Source organism: Neomonachus schauinslandi, chromosome 11 (assembly GCF_002201575.2).
Source record: "Neomonachus schauinslandi chromosome 11, ASM220157v2, whole genome shotgun sequence".
Classification (NCBI taxonomy): Eukaryota; Metazoa; Chordata; class Mammalia; order Carnivora; family Phocidae; genus Neomonachus; species Neomonachus schauinslandi.
The window spans coordinates 14,915,564-14,937,781 of record NC_058413.1 but is presented as its reverse complement, the minus strand read 5'-3'; the positions used below and the strand labels follow the sequence as shown (position 1 = coordinate 14,937,781).

At 51.5% G+C, this 22,218-nt stretch overlaps 1 protein-coding gene across 1 annotated transcript in view; it reads left to right on the top strand.

The window, feature by feature from the left end:
- The window catches only part of C11H11orf49 (chromosome 11 C11orf49 homolog), a 186,497-nt gene extending 165,906 nt beyond the window's left edge, over positions 1–20,591 (top strand). Inside the window, exons 5-9 of the mRNA XM_021685420.2 lie at positions 14,503–14,588; positions 16,051–16,246; positions 16,823–16,932; positions 19,507–19,570; positions 19,846–20,591. Of these exons, the coding sequence (XP_021541095.2) occupies positions 14,503–14,588; positions 16,051–16,246; positions 16,823–16,932; positions 19,507–19,570; positions 19,846–20,020 (631 nt within the window). The 3' untranslated portion in view covers positions 20,021–20,591. The remainder of the gene's footprint in view (positions 1–14,502; positions 14,589–16,050; positions 16,247–16,822; positions 16,933–19,506; positions 19,571–19,845) is intronic.
- Positions 20,592–22,218: the final 1,627 nt, after the last annotated feature.

The window sequence follows — 22,218 nt, the reverse complement described above, 5'->3', positions numbered from 1 at the left end:
TTTTAAAAAAAAAAAAAAAAAAAAAAAAAAAAAAAAAATAATATTTTTTTAAATGCCCATCTTACCTAAATCATAATGTATGCATTTACCGTCATTGTTTCATTTAAATTCATTTACTTTAATTATCTCCCTTAATCCTTATAAAAACTGTTACCTTCCTATTTCCTGAAGAGGAAACTGATATAACTCAAAAAAAACCAAAACAAAACAAAAAAAACGAACAGGAAGCGGAGGCTCAAAGAGGTCAAGTATATGGCCTGAATTTACTGATAGCTTGGAAGTAGCAGAGGCATGACTTGAACCCAAGACTGCCTGAATCCAGAGACTTTGCTCTTAACCTCCTCACGCTCCTACCTGCTCGTATTGTGAAATCATTTCTTCGTGGTGGTTCAACCCACTGAAACCACAGCTGCATTGGCTATACTACCCCCAGAACCCTCTCAGTCCTTCTGAAATGAGCCAACCAGCTCCTCTGCCAACTAAAGAGATGGGAATTCCTCTGCTGCCAACAATGGGCTCCAGCCTCACACTGGGGCAGGCTGTTTGCCGGTCACGGCTCATGCACTGATTTTGCTGGTCAAAACTTTGCCATGTGCAAAACTTGTTTAGTGATCACATACCCCAAAATCTTTCTCCCCCCTCATTGTTCAGTGGATACTTAACTCTTCCAGGGGCAATCGGCCACTGGTAAAAGCTGCAGTTCAACTTTTATCATTTTAACTTGCCTATTATCCAAAGGAGATTTAGATTTTTTTCCCCCCATAGTTGAAAATAAAATGTGGGAGATTATCTCTTGCAATTTAAAAGCAGCCAAGTAAGGGCGCCTGGGTGGCTCCGTTGGTTAAGTGTCTGCCTTCAGCTCAGGTCATGATCTCAGGGTCCTGGGATCGAGTCCCACATTGGGCTCCCTGTTCAGCAGGGGGTCTGCTTCTCCCTCCCTCCCTCTGCCTACAGCGCCCTCTGCCTATGTGCTTGCGTTCTCTCTCTCTCTCTGTCAAATAAATAAATAAAATCTTTTATAAATAAATAAGTAAAAGCAGCCAAGTAGAGTTATCTTGAGATTTCTAATGACAGCTCCTCTTGGGGTCAGATCATTTTAAGGAAGATTCAGCCCCAAAATTCTGGGGGGAAAACTCAGTACTCTTAAAGATCGTACTATGATTTCTACGTAGCCGGATGATAAAAATCAACTGTGATCTCTAACTGAAGAATTCCTAGAGAACAGTTAGTGTGTGTGTGTGCACTACATGAGGGCAGGCAGGATCTATATCAGACTTGTTTGCTGCTGGATGCCTGTCGCTCAGCACAGTTCCTAGATTCATGCTACACACTCTGTGTCTCCTGACTGAATGAACATATGAATGACATCCCTTGTCAGGCATTTTACATGGTTCTAATAGTCCATGGTTCTAAGTAACTCTAAGAACAAAAATCAGCAACTGTATCCTATATTCATTTGTTCATTCATTTATATATTCATCACAAATTTTTCACAGCTTTTTGGGGATACAATTCACATACCATCTCATTCACCCATTTAGATTATAAAATTCAATGGCTTTTGGTATATTCCCAGAGGATATTCATATCCATCACCACAGTTAATTTTGGAACATTTTAATTACCCCCAGAAGAGATCCTGCACTCCTTAGCCATTACTCCCCAATTCCTCCCTCGTCCCCAGCCCTGGGCAAGCACTAATCTGCTTTCCGTCTCTATAAATTTGCCTGTTCTCGATCTTTCAAATAAATCCAGTCATGTAAGATGTGGTCCTTTGTGACCAGTTTCTTTCACTTAGCGTCATGTTTTCAGGGCTCATCCCTGTCATAGCAGGTGTGTCAGTAGATTTCATCAGATGTTTCTTGAGTGCCGATTTCGTGCCAGGAGCTCTTATGCACACTGGGGGTACAGTGATGAGCAGATAAAGTTCGGGCCCCTCGAGGAGCTTAACATTGGGCTCCATTGCTGCCTGCCACCACTCTGTGACATCTCCCCTTGGTTTCTGACCTCCTTTTCTGAAAGGTGGATGGCAAGTTAATTGAGGGTGACCTTCTGGATAATTTTCAACCCCCAGCAGCCACAGCTTTGCACTTGTCCCGCCCATCTCCCATACCCTCCCCAACAATCTGATACGTGTAAGTACGCAAAATTAGAACAGAAGTCACACAGTCATCTCCAATTCATGGATTCTTTTTTTTTTTTAAGATTTTATTTATTTATGTGGCAGAGAGAGACACAGCGAGAGAGGGAACACAAGCAGGGGGAGTGGGAGAGGGAGAAGCAGGCTTCCCGCTGAGCAGGGAGCCCGATGCGGGGCTCGATCCCAGGACGCTGGGATCATGACCTGAGCCGAAGGCAGACACTTAACGACTGAGCCACCCAGGCGCCCCTCCAATTCACGAATTCTTACAATTATTGATACCAGCCAGCTTCTGGAGTGGCGTTCCCCTAGCTGTGGCCAGAAGTGAAGCTTATCCCCTCCTCACCAAGACGCCTACTGTGTGACAGAAAATTTAGCCCTTTCCAGGAGGAGGAGGAAGCCCTGTAGCCAGTCCTCGTCAGTAGCAGTGCGAGGGGACTCTGGGGATGCGAGGATAAACAACAGAAGGGCCCAGTGCTCGGGGTGCCTGGGTGGCTCAGGTGGTTGGGCGTCCGCCTTCGGCTCGGGTCATGATCTCAGGGTCCTGAGATCGAGCCCACATCGGGCTCCCAGCTCGGCAGGGAGTCTGCTTCTCCCTCTCCCTCTGCCTCTCACCCTCCTTGTGCTCTCTTTCTCTTTCTCAAACGAGTAAAGAACAAATCTTTAAAAAAAAGAAGAAGGGCCCAGCGCAATCCTCGGGGTACTGGCTATGAAATTAGAGGTGAATTCAGGACTGGGGGAAGTTTGTTGGCTCCCTGTGTATCAGGCTTTTGGGTCAACCCCGCCTCCCCAGGGCCATTCTTTCCCCACTCTGCTCCAACTGGTGTGTGTATAGAAAAAAATTGTATATATCCCAGAAAGTGCTCTCTAATAGTTTAAGCTATTCATATTTTGTCCTGAAGGTCAAGATCCCAACTTCCTCACACACAAGACCAGGCTTCTGATCAAAATCACAGTGGGGGGTGGTCAGGCCTCCAAGGCAACTACTGTTGCCAGAAGGGGCCTTGCATTCCCCCGTCTCATGGCTGGGCTGACTTTATTCGGGGCCCCGAGGTCTGGGGACAGGCGGCAGAAGGAGGCTCCAGTCTGTGATGATGTGTGCAGAGAAGAATGTCATCCACAGGCAGCTGTGCACCAGAGCCTGTTCGGGGACCTGGCGTCTCACGTGTGCCTGGCTTAGGGGCCGCGAGCACTGTGCTCGGGCCCTGGGGCAGCAGGTGTGAGCGGGAAGCACAGGAAAGGAAAGACAGCAAATGGGCTGCAGGACAGGCCTACCCACAGATGCCCCCCACCTCATGCATTCCCGCAGCGGTGGAGGGCATTAAGTAGGTTTGTTTTTGTTTTGTTTTGTTTTGTTTTGACAGAGAGAGAGAGACACACAGCAAGAGAAGGAACACAAGCAGGGGGAGTGGGAGAGGGAGAAGCAGGCTTCCTGCTGAGCAGGGAGCCCTATGCGGGGCTCGATCCCAGGACCCTGGGATCACGACCTGAGCCGAAGGCAGACGCTTAACGACTGAGCCACCCAGGCACCCCGCATTAAGTAGTTTTATCCTTAAATCTCTGTCTCCATCCCCCATGGACTGTGAGGCTTTCCCCGAAGGTGAGGAGCATGCAGTTGGAGCCAGACTTCTTGAGCTCAAATCCCTGTTTCACAGTTTACCAGCTTGTGCCCTTGGGAAAGTTATTTAATGTTTTTGAGCCTCAGTCTCCTCATTTGTCAAATGGAAATAATAATAGTTGTAATAATTGAAGAAGTATGTCATGTGCTTAAAGTAATGCCTGGCACAGAGTAAACTTTCAATGTTAGAAGTGGTAGTACTAACCCTGACCTGTAAGAGCACAAGCATCATGGCCTTGGAAAGACCAGGCGGTCCATGCCACTGGTGTGCTATTAACTGGATGACCTTGAGGATTTCTCATAACTTCTCTAAGCCTTGTTTCCATATCTGTAAAATGGGGAATAATAGACAGTAACTCATAGGGTGGTGTAAGTTTTAACAACAACAACAAAATTATATATATATTATATATAACATAATATACATATAATATATGATATACATATATATTACATATTATATTGTATACATATATAACATAATATATATAATTTTGTTGTATACATACGTTGTATATATATAGTTTGGCACATTGTACACCTTCAATATATAATAGTTTCTTGCTGTTAAAATAATGTTGGCATTGTTTTTACCAGATTTTTAAAAAAATAAACGAGAATTTCCTCAGCTCCCTAAGGCAGTTATTTCTGGCCTTTTTTCACTTCAGAACACTAAGAAAAAAATATACATATAACAAGAAGTCAGTAGAGATAGAACTGCCCGTGATTAGCCTGCAGGCTCTGGCCCTTCCCTCCTGGGCCAAGAGGATCATCACACCTGTGACCCATTCAAGGTGCAAGTGACATGGGGTCACCTGCAAGGCTTATTAAAGCCCAGATGGCGCATTCCATCCCCAAAGTTTGGTGGATCCTAGGTGGGGCTCTAAAATTCATATTCCAAAAGCTTCCCAGGTGACGCTGACAGTCTGGGACGACACTGGGAGAAGTACTGATTCAGGGTATTGCGGGCCAGTCTCATCCTGGCGTTTTTAGAATTCGTTGCATCAAAAGGAATTACATTTCCTTCTCTCTCTTGTCATCTAAAACACGATTTAACTCACTTCTCCCTCACCGAAGCCCAATTCCCTAGTGAGTAATACATGTTTAATAGGGAAAGCTCTTTTATCATGGTTATGTGCTAAATACACATAGTGACCCGAAAACACACAAGCTCCTTAGGAATCTGGTTTTAGACATAGCAACTCACCCCCATTTAAGAGGGTCACTTTTCACCTGGCCCCTGTGTCACAAAGGCCAGATACCTAATGGTGAAGGACTCAAGTGCTGGAGCCAGACAGCCCGGGACTCAAATCCCAATTCCTTCACTTACTGGCTTGCGATACTGACCAATTTCTCTAAGCCTCAATTTCTTCATCTGTAAAATGGAAATAATAATAACACCTGCCCCATAAAATTGTTTTTAGGATTTAATGAAATAATGCATGTAAAATGCCTGTCACGCGGCCCTCAAAAAATATCACCTATTTTAAGAAATTGTAACGAGTGAATGGGGAGTGGTTCCTGTATTCATTTTTCAAATGTTTCCTGAGCATCTACTATCTGCCAAACTTCATGCCTTGCACTGAGGAGACAGCTTTATGCTTTCTTTTTTTTTTTTTTTTTTAAAGATTTTATTTATTTATTTGACAGAGAGAGACACAGTGAGAGAGGGAACACAAGCAGGGGGAGTGGGAGAGGGAGAAGCAGGCTTCCCGCAGAGCAGGGAGCCCGATGTGGGGCTCGATCCCAGGACCCTGGGATCATGACCTGAGCTGAAGGCAGACACTTAACGACTGAGCCACCCAGGCGCCCCAGCTTTATGCTTTCTTAATGTCTGTCTTACTTTATGCCTCTCCCTGGCAATATCTTTCCGCCTAGATATCTTCCCCGGCTTGCCCCAAAAGGCTTTTGCCAAAACAGACCATCCTTTCCTTCTCCATTCTTTCATTCACCAAATAGATATCAAGTGCCTCTTATGTGCTGGTCCTTATCCTTGTGAAGAGGCTAACGGGAAGCCAATTAGATGTCATTCTACCACTCAAGGAGCTTACAAACTGATAGAGCTGCAGGTATTAAATAAATGAAGTGCCAAGTGCTATAGGAACACACAAACAGGAGACTAGACCTAACCTGGGGAATCATGAAAGGCTTTTCCATGAGTAAGAGACGTTGAGTTTGGGGCCTAAAGGATTAGTAAGAGATGACCATGCCCTAACAGCTAAGAAGACTTAGTTACGAGGTCACCATAACTAAGATAGTATGGTCCTAGGGGCGCCCGGGTGGCTCAGTCGTTAAGCATCTGCCTTCGGCTCAGGTCATGATCCCAGGGTCCTGGGATCGAGCCCCACATCGGGCTCCCTGCTCTGCAGGAAGCCTGCTTCTCCCTCTACCAGTCCCTCTGCTTGTGTTCCCTCTCTCGCTATGTCTCCCTCTGTCAAATAAATAAAATCTTTAAAAAAAAATTTTTTTAAATAAAAAAAAATTTTAATTAAAAAAAAAGATAGTATGGTCCTAGAGTAAGGACAGACAAATGCATCACAGCAGACAGGCCAAAGCAGACCCACGCATTTATAAAAACGTGATATATAAGAAGATAATATTGCAGAGCAGTAGGGAAAAGGATGATTCAATAAGCATTGATGGGGCAATTGGTTACTCACATAGGAAAAAATAAAGTTAGGTTCCTACTTCATATCATATTCAGAAGTCAGTTTCACATAGATGACAGACCTACATGTGGAGGGCAAAACTATAATATTCTTAGAAGAGAGGAAAATATATTTATGGCTAACAGGTATCTTAAGATACAAAAAGCCAAGAGGTACCTGGGTGGCTCAGTCAGTTAAGCATCTGACTCTTGGTTTTGGCTTGGGTCATGACCTCATGGCTCCTGAGACTGAGCCCCACGTGGGGCTCTGTGCTCAGCGGGGAGTCGGCTTGGATATTCTCTCCCTCTGCCCTCCCCCCACTCTCTCTTTTCTCTCTCTCTCTCTCTGAAATAAATGAATAAATCTTTTTTTAAGAAAAAGATTTAAAATTTTCTGCTCAACCAAAGATAGCATAAACAAAGTTGAAAGACAAGCCAGAGACTAGAAGAGGATATTTATGTGTGTAACTAACAATAGATTGGTCTGCAGAATTTTTAGTCTAAAGAAGTTTTGATGAAGAACTCCTACAAATCAATAAGGAAAAGATGAAGAACCTTAGTACAAAAATAGTCCAAGGATATGAGCAGGCAATACACAGAAAACCCTAACAGCTAATAAGCACGTGGGCATGTTTTTGTGCCCAAACTCACTAGGAATCAGGGAAATGCCAATTAAATCGAGATGCCACTTTACATCAAATGACAAAAATTTTGAAGTCCGATAACACAAGCATCAGTGAGGATGTGAAACTCTCATAAAGTGCTGGTGGAAGTATAAATTGGTACCATCACGTTGAGGCAATTTAGGAAAATCTAAAAAAGTTCACAAGTAGGGGTGCGTGGCTGGCTCAGGCGTTAAGCGTCTGCCTTCGGCTCAGGTCATGATCCCAGGGTCCTGGGATCGAGCCCATGTCGGGCTCCCTGCCCAGTTTACAGGTATACCTGGTTATAAGGAAATACGCAGCGTTGTTTGTAATAGCTACCATTGGAGTGCTCTGCATGCCCCTCCGCAGAAGAAAGGGCAAAGTGTGGTATCTTCATACTGCTCGACGGTGTACAGCACGAAAATGGGTACAGGTAGAAATATATGCAGCAACACTGATATCTCTCAGAATATCAAGTTCCAGAATGATAGAGTTTGAAAACAAACAAAACAAAACAGATAATGTTTTAAGAATATAGGCATTTGTGTGAGTTATTATGGTATAAAAAAACACACAGACGGATACTCAACCCCCAAGTTCCCATAGCGCTCCTGGAGGAAGAAGGGTGGAGGGGTGAGGTGAGGGAGGGGTGCACAGATGGTCTCAATGGCGTGTGTAATCTTTTCCAAAGCTTTTCCAAACTGAAGCAAGGATGGCAAAATGGTAAGGTTTGATGAATTGGCTAGGGGTCCACAGGTGTTTGTTATGTTGTTCTGTGTCATTTTCTGACATTTTAAATATGTCATTTACAACAAGAGGGACGGGCAGGATGGAGGTAGAGAGTGATGGGCACGAAGAGCAGTCGAAGGGAAATCAGCAGCCTGGAAGAGACGCTGGGCTCTCACCAGTGATGACCTAGAGGAGCTTCAAGAAGCCAGTGGTTCTGGAGTTTGAGGAGTTTGGGGACCAGAAGGGGAAATGAGAGTCCCACAAGGCTGTGCACTGGATTTGGTATTTATCCTAAGAGCGAGAAACAGTTGGCCCCCCGCTGCCAGGCTTCTCGGGAGGGGCGGGGAGAATGGGGTTGAAATGGCTGTGCTAGGGCCTTCAAGATCTGTGCGGAGAGAAGCAGTATGGGGGCCTCAGCTTCCCAGCCCTCCTGGGGCGGGTGCTCTACACTGCGAACAAACTCTGAGAGTGGAAGAAGGGACAGCGTCCCCAGGAAGGTGGTATTGCCACTAGAGAGGACGGAGCCTCTGTGTTCTGTCCGGGTACAGCTGTGATTAGAGTCAGAGAGACCTGTGTCTGAATTACAGCCCCTGCCCTTGGCCAAGTTTCTGAATCTTTCTGAATCTTTCTGAGCCCGTGTGTTCTCAGTGAAGATATTCCTTGAGCTGACCTCATAGGATTAATATGAGAAGGAAATGAAATGACAGATGTATGTTCCTTACTGTTAAGTATGTCGCTCACTGACACAGTAAGGCCCTAATGAATATTAACCATTGTTAGTTGATTGTCTGCACTCTCTGGATCAAGCTGCTTAGGCACCGCAGGGCAGGTGGGGTTTGGGGTACCCTAGAGGTGCATGCTGGAGCCAGGGGAGAACCGTGGCCCGGACGTCCCAAGCGGCTCTGCGGGCCTGGACTTGCGGCAGCTCGTGCAGCATGAGGGTGCACCCCCCACAGTCCAGAAGAGGGGCGACCCTAAGGAAGCGTCCCAGGAAACCTCAGCAGCAGCTTCTTCCCCTCCCCCACCTGCAGAAGGTAGCCAGCAGGTGGTTTTATCCTCACTCGTGGATACAAAAGCACAGCCCGCCGAGGTGCATCCTGAGTCCCAGCACACTTGGGGACCCACCTCACCCATGAAAGACCCTGGCCGTCTGACCTCCTAAAAGAGGTGTTGTCATGGAAGGTGGCTCTTCTTTCTGGCCCTGGCGGAGGGCTGGCTTCCCCCCAAAGTGGGCTCGAAACGAGATAGCCGGCTTCCGCTGAGAGCCTCCGCGTGGCTGGGTGCTGGTAGCGCTCACTTCCTCTGAGCTCTATTTTTACTTGCTATTTTGAGCTCTTCCAGCACCTTAAGCCAACTAGAATACACTTATTGATAGCAACTCATGCTTATTTTGAGTGTTCATTATACATGGAACACAGTGCATCATCATATGGACTTTTCACCAGAATCCTGTGAAATGGGAACTATGATCACCTCCTCTCTTACACGAGGACACTGAGGCTCAGAGAGACACGATAACATGGCCAGTGTGCAGTGGAGCTGGCCCCTGACCCCCGGGCTGCTGGCAACGCAGAACGCCAGGCAGACGGGGCAGCTCGCGCCCTGAGTCTGGGGACACTGACCCGGGCCGTGAAGAGGAAGTTGGCGAGTCGGTAGGTTCAGACTGAAAGCTGTCCTCGGCACCCACGTAACCCCCGGCCAGCCAGCCCGTCCCAGCTATTGGAAGCGGGCGAGGGAGGGAGAGAGGGGCCGGCTCCCTCGGGGTTAGCTCCGACCCTGCCAAGTGTCCTTTCTTCATTCCAGAATGTTGCCTGCCCCAGACTCCACCCTCCACATGGTTCTGCTCAGAGCCCACCTGAACTGCACTGCCTGACGTCTCTCCCACGGCCCCTCTCTCCAGTCCTGCGGCATGGCCTGCAAGGATCCTTGCAAGGTCTTGCTGGCAAGGGTTCCCTGCTGGCTCCATGTGGCTCCTCCAGGGGTCCGTTAGCAGGAGGCCTCTGGCGGCAAGCGGTGAGGAGCCAATGGCCATCAAATGGAAAACAGCACATGTAGGTGACCTCGTTTCCAAGAGATTCCTTCGTGAGCCCTTTGGCAGCGGTGACAAGTGTGAGTCCAGGATGAAGGAGCTGCCTGTGGGACACAGGGCCTACAACCTGGGCTTGTCCCTGTCACCAAAGGCAAAGACAGGCCTGTCGTCTCCTGCCTGCCTTTTCCCACAGTTCCGCCAAGATTCCACTGCCAGATACCCAGAACGTTCATGGGTCCAAGCATTCGTCTGGAGATGGACAGTGCAACATGCCATGTTTCTAAAGGCCTCTTTCTGTAAGTCTTTCAGACGTTTCGGCGGCCACAGGCCCTCCGAACAGCAAACTGCAGAACCAGCATTAACAGCAAAGCTGCCCGTTCTGTCCCACCCTTGGGACCACACACTCGGTCAGAGCTGGAAGAAGCTCTTTCATGCTTTTGGGAAGTATAAGCCTTCTGCTTAAATATCTCTAGCCACAGGCAGCTCACCCCCTCACAGAGTAGCTGTAATCGCAGAGCTGAGCAGTCTGAACGTCTTCTAGGGCCAGACTTCAGATCCCTGTTACATCTTCCTCAGAGGCCGGTCTTCAAGAGTTAGGTCTCGGGGCGCCTGGGCGTCTGACTCTTGATTTCGGCTCAGGTCATGATCTCAGGGTCATGGAGACCTGCTTGGGATTCTCTCTCCCTCTGCACCCCCCCCCCAAAAAAGAAAAGTCAGGTCTCAGCCCACACTTCCTCCTTAGTCTTTTCTTCTAAGCTAAAGGATCTAAATGCAGTCATTTGTCTGATGTCGTGGTTTGTGACTCACCACTCCTATTTCATGACTCTAGTTTGTTCCTCTTAAATGGAGTATCCAGATGTCAGCTGGCCAGGGGAAAAGAAAAGAGTACTGTGGCCCCTCTTATGTATTTATTCATGCTTTCCTTCATTCAACAAATATTTACTGAGTGCCTACTATGGGCCCTGCACATGCTGGACCCTGGAGTCAAGCCACAAGCTGAGAGACAGAGGTCCCACCTGGTGGATGTTATGGTCCTGGGGCAAAGACAGACATGAACAGGATGAGGTCACAGGGAACTGCGGAAGCTGGTAGCAGGGAGGCCTACTTCTACCTAGTGTGGAGTGGGGAAGGCTTCCCACAGCGGTGCTCTTTAGGCTACGATGTGAAGGAGCGGGCATTCGGTAGGTGAGGAGGGTGGCATGAAGGGCGGGGAGCGTTACAGGGAGGGGGACTGGCTGGTCTGAAGAGCACGAGGAAGGAGGGAGCATTGGGAAGATTATTAAGGGTCAGTGTGACTGGAATACAGTGGGGGAGGCTGCCTGTGGCCTCCAGTGCATCTAGAGGGATGAGGGGAGGCAGGGAGCGGATCACGTGGACTCATAAGTCAGAGTAAGAATGGCGGATCCTGGTCTAAGGTCAATGGGAAGCCCGTGAAGGGCTTTAAACAGAGTCGTAAAGTGGTCAAAATCGCATTTAAAAAAGTTTTTGTGACCACAGTGTGGATAGTCAACTAGAAGGAGGCAAGAGTCGTTGCAGAAAGCCAGGCAGGAGGTCATCCAGCGGCGCACAAGAAAGATGCAGAGGTGGGCATCGGAGGTGGCCGTGGACGTGGAGAGAAGTCGGCAGGCTCAAGAGGCATGTTAGCGGGGGGTTGGCTAGGACCTGGTGATTGATTGCCGTGGGGCGGGCAAGGGAGGCTGTTTCCAGGAAGCCCACAAGACTTAAGGTCTCGGGCTGAGCAGAATAGGGGGTGGTGCTGCTGTTCCTGAGAGCTGAGACCCAGGTGGCTGTTTTGGCAGCCGGTCACACTGCCCGCAGCCAAGAAAACCCCTCCGTCCTTTGCACACAATCTGCTGGGATCCAGCCACATGTCCCTTAGAAAGAGAAAGAGATCCCCTGCCACGGTCTGCTTCCCCCAACCACCCTGCTGATCCCTCCCAACCAATGTCAGTTCCAGCCCGCCGAAGAGCCGCCCTGCTGCCACGGAGCCTGCCACGCTTACGTAGTGGCTCTCCTGCCCTCTGATGGCTGCCCCCTGCCCCAGATGCCCATCTTAAAAGAGGCTGCTAACGTTCACAGTATAGAATGGCCCCAACAGAGGCTGCAGGGCGCCTGTTTGCTGCTTCTAGTCCTCTCTGTGGCTGAGGGAGGAAGATGCTTATGGCAATTGGCTTCAAAGCCCTGGTGTGGCAGGGCCTGTCTCGGGAGCATGCTGATCAGCAAGAATTACAACTTCTGGAATTAGACAGTGGTGATGATTGCATAACTTTGTGAATATACTGAAAAACACTGTACGCTTTTAAAGGGGAATTTTACGGTATTTGAACTGTATCGCAATATAAATGAAGAAATAAAGAAAGAAATAGTACATGGAGGTAATTGCTATAAACAGGAGCACTGGGTCCAGGTTGATGATAAAGAAGAGAAGCCAAGTAACATCTTCAAAGGCTTTGGCTCCCCTTCGTGGTTTCCTGCTTGGGGACGTTCTCAGCTCAGTCCTCCTCCCTAGTAATTAACTTCAGGCCATTCGGGTTCTTAGCTGTCCTGGGAGTAGGGCAGGAAGGAAAGGTCACTGGCTTCTCTCTGCAGGGACCCTTTCCTCTCTGCTTGCGCCTGGGTTGGGAAAGCTTTGAGGTGGCTCTACCCACCCTCCACCCCCCACCCCCTGAGTGCTCTGGGAGAGCTCACTCTTCCTCTGAAGTTTGGGTGTCTTTGCTAACCGCAGTCTGCCCTACCTGCCTTCTCTCTGCCCTCTGTCGCCTCTCCCTCCCCATCCAGATATCAGAATCTGGGCTTTGTGCCCTCTCTCTTCCTTGTTGTCTGCCCCGGTTCTCGTGGGCTAGGAGAAATGGGGGCAACTACCTGGTCTATGGCTCTGCATTTGGTCCTGGGAGCCACTGATGGAGGGACCAGGGCGCCCCCCTGCGGCCATCAGCAGCATTGCTTCCTCCTGCCTTCTGGCCTTGAATTTTTTTCCAGCTGGAATTTCAATGTTCAACTCTGGTAGTTGGGGCAGATTTTTTTCTTCCCCAAGAGATACATGAGAAATATTAAGACCTTAAAATATAGGTGAAAAGAAAGAAAATAAATTAGCCATATATATTAAGAAATAAAATGTTAGTGTTTATATTCTCTATCTTTATTTTATTTATTTTTTATTTATTTATTTTTTTGGCATTTTAACACTTCTCTATCTTTATTTTAGAAGAGACAGTGTGAGGGGCGCCTGGGTGGCTCAGTCGGTTAAGCATCTGCCTTCAGCTCAGGTCATGATTCCAGGGTCCTGGGATGGAGCCGCGTGTCCAGCTCCCTGCTCACTGGGGAGTCTGCTTCTCCCTCTCCCTCTACCCCTCCTCCCCTCTTGTGCACTCTCTTTCTCTCACTCTCTCAAATAAATAAAAATCTTTTTTTTAAATAATTAAAAAATAAATAAAAGATGCAGTGTGCCGTAATGGAAAGTACCATGGCCTGTGGAGTAAACTCCCCAGCTGTGTGGTCTCGGCAAGCCAACTTCTCTGAGACTTAGTCCCTTCACATGTAAAAGGTACATAATTGCAAGACCTACCTCATAGGAATGTTATGGAATAAAATTTACTATAGTTAAATACCTCGCACAGTGCCTGCCATGAAGTAGGTACTCGGTACACGTTACCCGTTTCTATCGTCATTACAACTAGATGGAGGAGCGCGTTCTCTCTTCGGGGAGCTCTGAAAGCAGGGCCAGCTGCCTCGCACAACTGCGGGGGCCCCTGACATTCTACTCTAACGTCGCCCCCACCCAGAGGTGTGCAGTGCCGGCTCTCTCTGGACACGAGAGAGCAAAATAAAATAATTTTGCAAAACAGGAAAGATAAAGCCAGGAGGGCCAGTCAGAAACAGATCGGGGGGGCCCCGCTCCCCTTCAGTAGATAAGTTTGGCGCCCGGCCTGGCACCTGGATAGAGCCCAGCAAGTGCTAATTTCCTTCCCTTCCTGTGCCCTCTTGCATGAGGCCCTGAGCAGAGTATGAGCGTGGCCTTGGTCTGATCATTGGGTCGTCAGATGGTTTTCTTCCTAGGAGGTGGGAGGGCCTGCGGAGGAACCCCCAGCGGGTGGGGCGGAGGGAGAGGGAGACAGCAAGGAGGGGCGGTGTCCCATGATGGGGTGTGTCTCTGACCCTCTCAAGTGCAGAGTCCCCAGTAGCTCTGTACCCTCTTCCCTTGTCTGCCATCTGTGTCCCGGGACGGAGGTGCCTGTAGTTGTTTGGGCCCTTGGTAGCTTATTAAATCTCAGTGCCACTTGCCAAGACCTCTTTAAGCTTCCTGGCTGTTCTTTTTGCCTTTTCTGCTCAGCTGTATTTATTCTGAACTAAATGGTCCTCACCACAGGGTGAAAGGATTTACTGCTTAAGCATGAGAAGAAATCTTGGCTGCATTACCATTGTACCCTCTCCTTGCTGCCCCCCGCCCCCCATGCTCCAGCCACTAGCTGGTGCCGCAGAGACTGAACAGGAGCCTGTCCTTGGTCGTGTGGTCGGCACAGTTTGGTGGCAGAGTCCCACTGACGGAGAAGTGAGGTGACTGGGAGGATCCCTCTCCCGAATGTCTTGCTGTCCCAAGAAAGGCCGGAGCCCCCGAAACAGCTCACGCACATGCTCCCCATCCCCACCCCCCCCACACACACAGCCTCTCACGTTTTCGCCCTCTTTCTCCCTCAGGATTGTGCTCATGGATGATGCCATGGACTGCTTGATGTCTTTTTCAGATTTCCTTTTTGCCTTCCAGATCCAGTTTTACTACTCAGGTGAGAGACTTCCAGGGCCCCGCGTGGGCTCCTGTCAGGGCCGTGTCTGCCTGTCCCACCCCAGTGTCCTTTCCATCTGCTGCCGGGCTACACACTTCTCTCCCCCCACCCCCCCGGCCTTCGGTGGCGTGCCTCACCATGGGTCACAGACAGGACGTCTCGTCCCCACTGGTGGTCACAAGGCTCGGTGTGCACAGCTGACTCCCTCCGCCTCCATCTAAGTGATAGCGATGGTAACTAGCCCCGTGCACGCTGCTGGGGCGCACGGCACGCCCGCCCTGTGCTGGGAAGGGCGCTGACTGTAGTGCTCACGACAGCCCTAGGAGTTAGTCCTCTCGGAGACCCGCTGAGACGGGAGGAGCCCAAGTCACAGCTGGTGAGTGGCGGAGCCCAGACCTGAACGGAGGGCTCGCTCCAAAGCCGGGCTCCGGGCCCCTCGGCGCTCTTCCTGCCGTCAGGGGGCTGTCCCTCAGCCCCGGCTCGTGTGTGCGGGCACACAGCCTTTCATAAGCAGACACCAGCCCATGCTGCTCCCCACACGCACCAGCTGTGTCTTTAAATCCCTTCTGGAATCAGGTGTAACAGGAGTAGACGAATAAACATAGATGCACACCAGCTCACGCGGTGCATGCGGCAACATCGCATGAATGCTGGGGTCTGAGATTGCTGACTATGTCCATAAACACACTTGTTTAAAATGGGCTCTTCCAGTAAACAGAAGGCTGTCCTTGGAGCCTGGACGTGGCCTCCCTGCCAACTGGTGGCCCAAGCCAGCCTTGGCCTCTCTCAGGCGCCACATTCTGTTTTCTTGATGGTGGCCCAAGGGCCCGGTCTGGCAGGGGCTGGAGCCTGGGCTCTTGTCACCTGCTCTTAGCAGCTGCAGGCGGCTCTTTCCCGTTTCTCTGAAGTTCCTGGGCCCTGGACAAGGGGCAGCCGCGTCTGGGAGAAGCTTCGGCTCCCGCCTTTCAAATGTGCAATAAGTTAGCAACTTGAGGCTTTCTCTTCCACGCTGGCCTTCCACCACGCTTTCTAGAGGCAAAGAGGCGGGTGGCCTTACAAGTGAGGTGGGGCAAGATGGGGCTTGCCAGCGCGACTGGGCACACGTTCAGGCTCTAGAAAATACGTCCAGCACTTAACATGTGCCCAGCACTGTGCGGTGGCTGGGGCAGGAGGGGGACAAGGCACGATCCCCGCCTTTGTTTAAGGATCTCCCACTCCAGCAAGAAGGCAGAGCAAATACCCCAAAAACGAAGGTACAGGGTGCTCGGAAGGTATGGAATCGGGCATCTGCCCGGGCTAGGAGCAGCCGCCCCGAGGGGGGATGCTGCAGCGGAATGACACGGTGGTGTCCCCGCTCCCAAGGTCGGGGGCTCCTGGGCTGGTGGGGCGCTGAGCTCACAGAGAAGGGACCCCGCACGCTGTCCTTGCCTGACCTGTGCCCCTCCCCCATGACGCGACACAGAGTTCCTGGAGAGTGTGGCCGCCATCTATCAGGACCTACTGGCGGGCAAGAACCCCAATACAGTGATTGTGCCGACGTCATCGAGCGGGCAGCACCGCCAGCGGCCTCCCCTGGGCGAGGCTAGCGTGCTGGAGGGAGTGGAGGCCTCGCTGTTCTCCCAGGGCCTGGAGAACTTGTGTGACCGGCCCAAGTACAGGTGAGAAGCGGGCGCCCCGGGGACTGGGCTGCCGGCTCCGGAACAGATGCTCCGATTCCGGGGCCCTCGATGGTTGCACGGTTGCCAGGCTGCTGACGGAAGCGCTTCCCAGGGGCTCCCTGGGAGGATGCTTCCACGTGGCAAGACCCGCCGTAGATGACCAGCTCAGCCCCCTTCTCCTCGCCCGGAGATAGAATGGCCTTGGCGTTTTGGAGAGAAGGGGCAAACATTTGCTGTACAAGGAATTCCCTCGACAGAAAGGGAGGGCGAAGCTGTCCTATGTGGCACAATGTCTCCTTAGAGACGGAGCAGCCCGTTTGGGTCCCCCCCAGGAGAGGCTGCTCGCCCCCCTTCCTCCCACACCCCGAGGGAGAGCGCCGGTTAGGGAACATACCAGCCCCTTCCGGCCCCAGTCAAGACCTTGCTACCCGCCCCGGGGGGCTCAGGGCCCCCCCGAGGCAGGCAGGGTCCCTCAGCCCTGGCTTTGGGTCCCCCTCCTCAGCCTGAAGCGCTGGATGAAAAGATGGCTCTCGTACTTGCTGGTCTTTGAGGCTGGCTCTGTATTCTCCCTTCCAGCTGCCCACCCCCAGCACTTGTCAAAGAGGTACTAAGCAACGTCCAGAGACTGACCTTCTACGGATTCCTTGTGGCTCTTTCAAAGCATCATGGGATCAACCAAGCCCTAGGTAAGCCAGGGCTAGCCATGGCTAGGCTGTCCTGCTCCTCCCGCATGAAGCCACGTAGGAGCCGGTTGCTGTTGGCAGACATGGCCCCTTGGGGGAGGGGGCATCCCCATCTGCACCTTGACTTCTCGGGGTCAGACTTGGAGGCCTAGGGAGCCAGAACGTGCACAATGAAGATGGTGCCCTCTTAGGCCTCTCACACTCCGGTGGGAAGGGACAGCCTTCCCCACCCAAGGCCCTGCCCCAACATGAAGCCGCCTCTCGGTGGCAGGGTTGTGCCCAGCCCCTCCCCACCGAATCCCCAGCTCTGCTTTGGGGAGTGGCCTGCAGGCTGGGCAGACACAGGGCTAGTTACTCAGTGGCTTTGGAGATTATATATCAAAGAGACCTGATTCCCATTTGTAAGCAGGGCAAAGGTGTATCTGAGGCGGCCTTTTTTCCCAGCTGGGGAAAGAAAAAGAAAACTGATTAATCTGAAAAGGAGCAAAAAATGGGGGGAGAGGCCTGCACTGGCCCAGTTTTTCCTGTCTGTCATTTCTTCCTACTGGTTGGCCTTCTCCACCCACCCCGCTCTTCTCCCTCTCCCACCTGCTGCTCTCCCAAGGGAAGAGCCACCAGGCCACCGTCCACAGAGCTGGAGGGGTTATTTGTCTGTCTTTCAGAGGTGTCCAGGTGTGCTTGAGGCCCTAGGTTCCTGAGTCCCAAAGAACACATAGCCTTCCCCTTCCTTCTGCCAGTTGAGAGAAGGGGGTCAAGGGAAGGAAATTCAATATTCTTTAAATGCCAACCATAGTAGACCAAGTTGCTTTAGATCTTTCAAAATATAAAGCCTGCTGGGGATGCACACAGGAGCGCAAACCCCAGCAGGACTGACTGAGGCCCACTGAGGCACGATGCTGCCTAGCAGCCTCCTTATTCTGAATTGATGCTCTGGGGTGTGCACAGGTCTAGGGACCCCTTCAACTAAGTGATGCCGGTCGCCAAGGTCTCTGGCTGGACCAGAGTAGAAAGGCAAATAGGAGTCAGAAGTCAGGAGTAAGGGGGCAGCAGGTGGGGACTTGCTTAGGTTTCCTTTCACACCTGGGTAACTCACCGCCCTCCCTTCCTTTCCACCAATCAGCCCACAGGAAGGAAAAGGAAAAGCTAACTAGCATGGGATCAGAGCCTGGACAACGTCATGCCCTCACTTTTTCTAGGGCCTTTAAAAAGGGCAATCACTCCGTCAGCCACTTTTACCAAGCACTACTGCTGGGTCGAGCAGGAGATGGAGAGAAGCATCCGCCCTCACCCGCATCTCCAGTCTATGAAATAGAGATCTGGAGCTACTCGGGGAGCAGCCAGTTGTGGGGACGGGTTGTCCTGTTCCCTTAGTTCTCAAGGCACTCACACCCACACGCTCCTGCACACAAAATGAGAGGGCTCCGTGGAACATAGCTTGAAAACCACTAAGAGCAAAAGGGGCCAGGGGACATCATCTGAAAAAGCTTTGGAAATGTAGGGACTTGAACTAGAGCCAGATGGGTAAGTTTAAGATTGAGGCTTTCTGGAGACCAGGATTGCTAGCTGCCAGATCTACATTCTGACCACCAGTGAGCTTTTTCCCTCAACAATCTGTTGGTGAGAAGTCTTCTGTCTGCAGACTTCAGCTCCATCTTCCTCCACTGTTCACAGCTCCAGGGAGAATCCAAGACTGTCTCCTCTCACCTTTCCCCAGTAGCGAAGCATCACTCCCTTCGGTTTGTAGCTGAGGAATCCAGCTCAGATAGAGCTGTGACCGAGCAGATGAGGTGGCTCCCAGCCCGGCAGCTCTTGGCCCCGCGGAAGGTGCCCAGCCTTCTCTTCTCGCCCCTCAGAGAGTCTTTGAGGAGCCGAGGCAGCATTTTTGACCATATTGTCTCCAAAGTGGGCTCCCTCTGATTTGGGGGGCACAAAACTGGGTAATTTCTGACTTGGGGATTAGCTGGACATACTCTGTCTCTGGCTCCCATGACCTGGGGGCCTCAAGGAAGGAACTGAACCCCCCGCACCAGCCCGCAACCCACCACCCAGTCTTGGAAGGGGATCGTCCTGTGTGTGCAGTGACCTTGAGTGTGAGGACGTCTCATAGCTGTGGTTCCTACCCCAAGCTGCAGAGGAGAGGCATGGCTTCACCAAGTTAATCTAGCAGTAGCCACAACTTCCTGCCCCCGTAACAGTCCTCTTAAAACTTCTCTTAAGAGCTCTTCCCCGTGAACAAAGCATGGGAATAAAAGGTACGGCATAGAGATCATCAGTGACATTGTAATAATGTGTGCGTGACAGATAGTAGCCACACTGTGGTGAGCACGGCAAACGTACAGAGATAGCAAACCACCTTGTTGTACCCCTGAAACTAATGTAACATTGCGTGTCCACTGTACTCAAATTCAAAAAAAATTTTCTTTAGAAAGAGCTCTTCTCAAGTCTCAGATGAGCCCTCCCAGGGTCAGCAGAGCAGGTAGACATGAAGGTGAGGGACACGGAGGCATCTGCTGGGAATGTGGCTGACTGGAGCCTGCCTAAAAGACACTCAGATTGTGCCCCCCAATTATCTTGTAGGAGCTTTGCCTGACAAAGGGGACCTGATGCACGACCCAGCCATGGATGAGGAGCTGGAACGGCTGTAAGTGTCAGGTGGGAAGATGCTGCCCCCTCGTGGGGAAGGCCATACGTCCCTTGGACATGGCAGTGCCCTATTGTGGGTCACACAGCGATTCTCCGCGACACCCCCATCAGTCAGGGCAGGGTTTGGGCTCCAGCAGAGGCTTGAGGTAGCCTCTCTTTGAGTCCTTGGGGAATATAGCCCATGGTTTCATCCAAATGCAAGAGTGAACGTGGAGGTCCTGGTCTGTAGACAGGAGGCACCTCGCTACCCTCTGGGCTTCTTCCCTCCTTCAGGCTGGCCCAGGTCCCAGGCCTGGTCAACTCGGCCCCTGCCAATCCAGAGGCCGGCTGCCTGCCTTTCCGGACCCCTCCCCGGGTTGGCTCTCCCTGGAGACCCCTCCATCACGCCCGCAAGGTGGATGCAGAGAGCGATGGTTCCACTGAAGAGACGGACGAGTCCGAGACTTGAGGAGTCTGAAGGGTCCTGTCCACAACGCCCGTGTATCCAGCTCCCACCCAGCCCTTGGGACTCCCGCCCAACCTCCTCCCCCACTCCTGTGCCATGCTGCCCTCTGCTGGTGAAAAGCCTGAATAACAGCCCAAGCCCAAAGACCAGCCAGAGGGGTTCCGGTGTCATCAGCCAAGTCCAGCAGTGACCCTGAGAAGTAACAGCCTACTCTCCTTGGCCCTGTCAGCCTCTGCACTTTAGTCAGGACCCAAGCTGACAGCAGAATGAGCAGAGGCCATCAGGAAGGTGACTTTCGCTGACAGACAGTCCCCACCACATGAGGGTGATCTCCTCACAGCAACTCGAGGAAGGGGAGACCATGAATAACCGTGCAGGGCCTTGCCTGCATGGTCAAGGGTGACACCTGTGGGGCAAGTATAGGGCGGACCTAAACACGGTGGCCTTCGGCTGGAGGAAGAGCCACGAGCATGATAGGATGAAGGGTAGGCAAGAAGTCCACTTTCAAAAACTGTTTCGAGTCCCCTCTGTGTCTAACAGTTCAGTATGTTAAATGAATAAAGTCCCCTGTATCTGGTAAGTGGTGAATCTAAAGCCACCAGACTGAGGAGGGGGTGAAGGGAAGGGGTGAGTTTGCGTTTGTGGTGCCGAGTCCCAGCTTTTCTGGCAGGGCTGGGAGGTGGGGGCCAGGGGACCACTGAAGCCTGGAGACCAGCCTCAGATTAACGAGCCAAGAGGGACCCTCCTGCACAGGACAGCAAGCAGCCTTTCCAATGTGCTCACAGCTGGAGTGGGCCTTCAGAAAACAAGCTCAGAGGAGTCAAGGCCAGGTTCCCATAACTCTAAAGACCCTGGCCCCAAAGGGTTAGCACTGCGGAGTCTTCTAGCCAGAGTTTCATTACATGTTTGCTAAGCACCTGCTCAGGGTTGGGGCAATGGGGATGCAGCTGAGACTGACAGGCCTGAGGAAGACAAGCTTCCAGCCAAGACTGGAGGAAGGTAAGGACAGGTGGTCTTCAACTTCCTTGAATTGGCCAGGGGTCATCCAGAAAGTAAAACCACCCAGGGACCCAAGCAGAACAGGCTGCCTCCTAAGGTGGGGGTCACCACCCTGGGCACACACATTTTCCTGGGCTCCTCTCTGCCTAGCACAGCCCCTACCCCAACCCACCCCAAGATAGTTTCAGGAACTGGCTCCCAAAACCCTGCAGAGCCAGGCCGGGACTGGAAGCTCCAGTCCTACCGAAGATCCAAGCTCTGTGAACTCCCCAGGCCCACCACCATCTCCAGCCTCTGGCTGATTGACAGCAGTGTGGAGATCCTGGTGGGCATCCAAATCACCTGGGGAGCTGGTTTACGACACAAGTAACCAAGGTCTGGCTTGGGGCGGGGGCACAGAAATCTGGATTATGAACACTCCAGATGATTCCAGAGCTGGAAGGCCCAGACCCGCACTTTAGGTATCAATGGCTTAGAGCCCCATGGCCCCTTTGCCCGTCCTTTCTAATCATGCATCTCCCAGACCAGTGATTTACCCCTGTACCCTGAGGAACCCCTAAGGTGGCAGATACATTCCAGGAGCCCCTACTGGGGGAAAAGGCTACTAAGCTAGGGAGTTCTACACACACATACATCCTTTCTTCCTGGATTTAAAAGGCTTCCATTAAGGCTATAGATTTCATTTGTCTTTAAACTCCCCTGAGAAAAAACACACCCCAGTCAAGCCTCCTGCTGGGATGAGGTGTGGGGCTGCTAGGCTTGCTCACTGGAGGAGTTAAAGGGCCAACTAATACCAGCTCTTTCCTCCGCGTGCAACAGGGTGGTGAGGTCGAGGCTGCACCGGACCTCGCGGCAGCACAGGGCCGAGGAGCCAGGGGCCTTTGGCTTTCAGAGAAGAGACAAGCTGGAGGCCCGGGAGAGCGTGCCCTCAGCTTCGGCACCATCGCCCAACCCGTATCGGTGGGTGCCCAGAGAGTGAGGCCAGGGGCCTACACTGGGCAGGGAGGCAGGATCCAGAAAGGACACTACTTCACTCAGACCAACAGTGGCCCACTGCCCTGGCAAGGCTTTATTTGACACCACTGTTCCAATACAAACAGTCCAGAAAGAAAGTCAAGTCCCTTTGGGGGAGGGGGCAAGGGAAGAATGGTCTGTGTTGCTTGGGAGCCCAACCCCCAACCCCCCGCGGGCAGGGTGGGCCC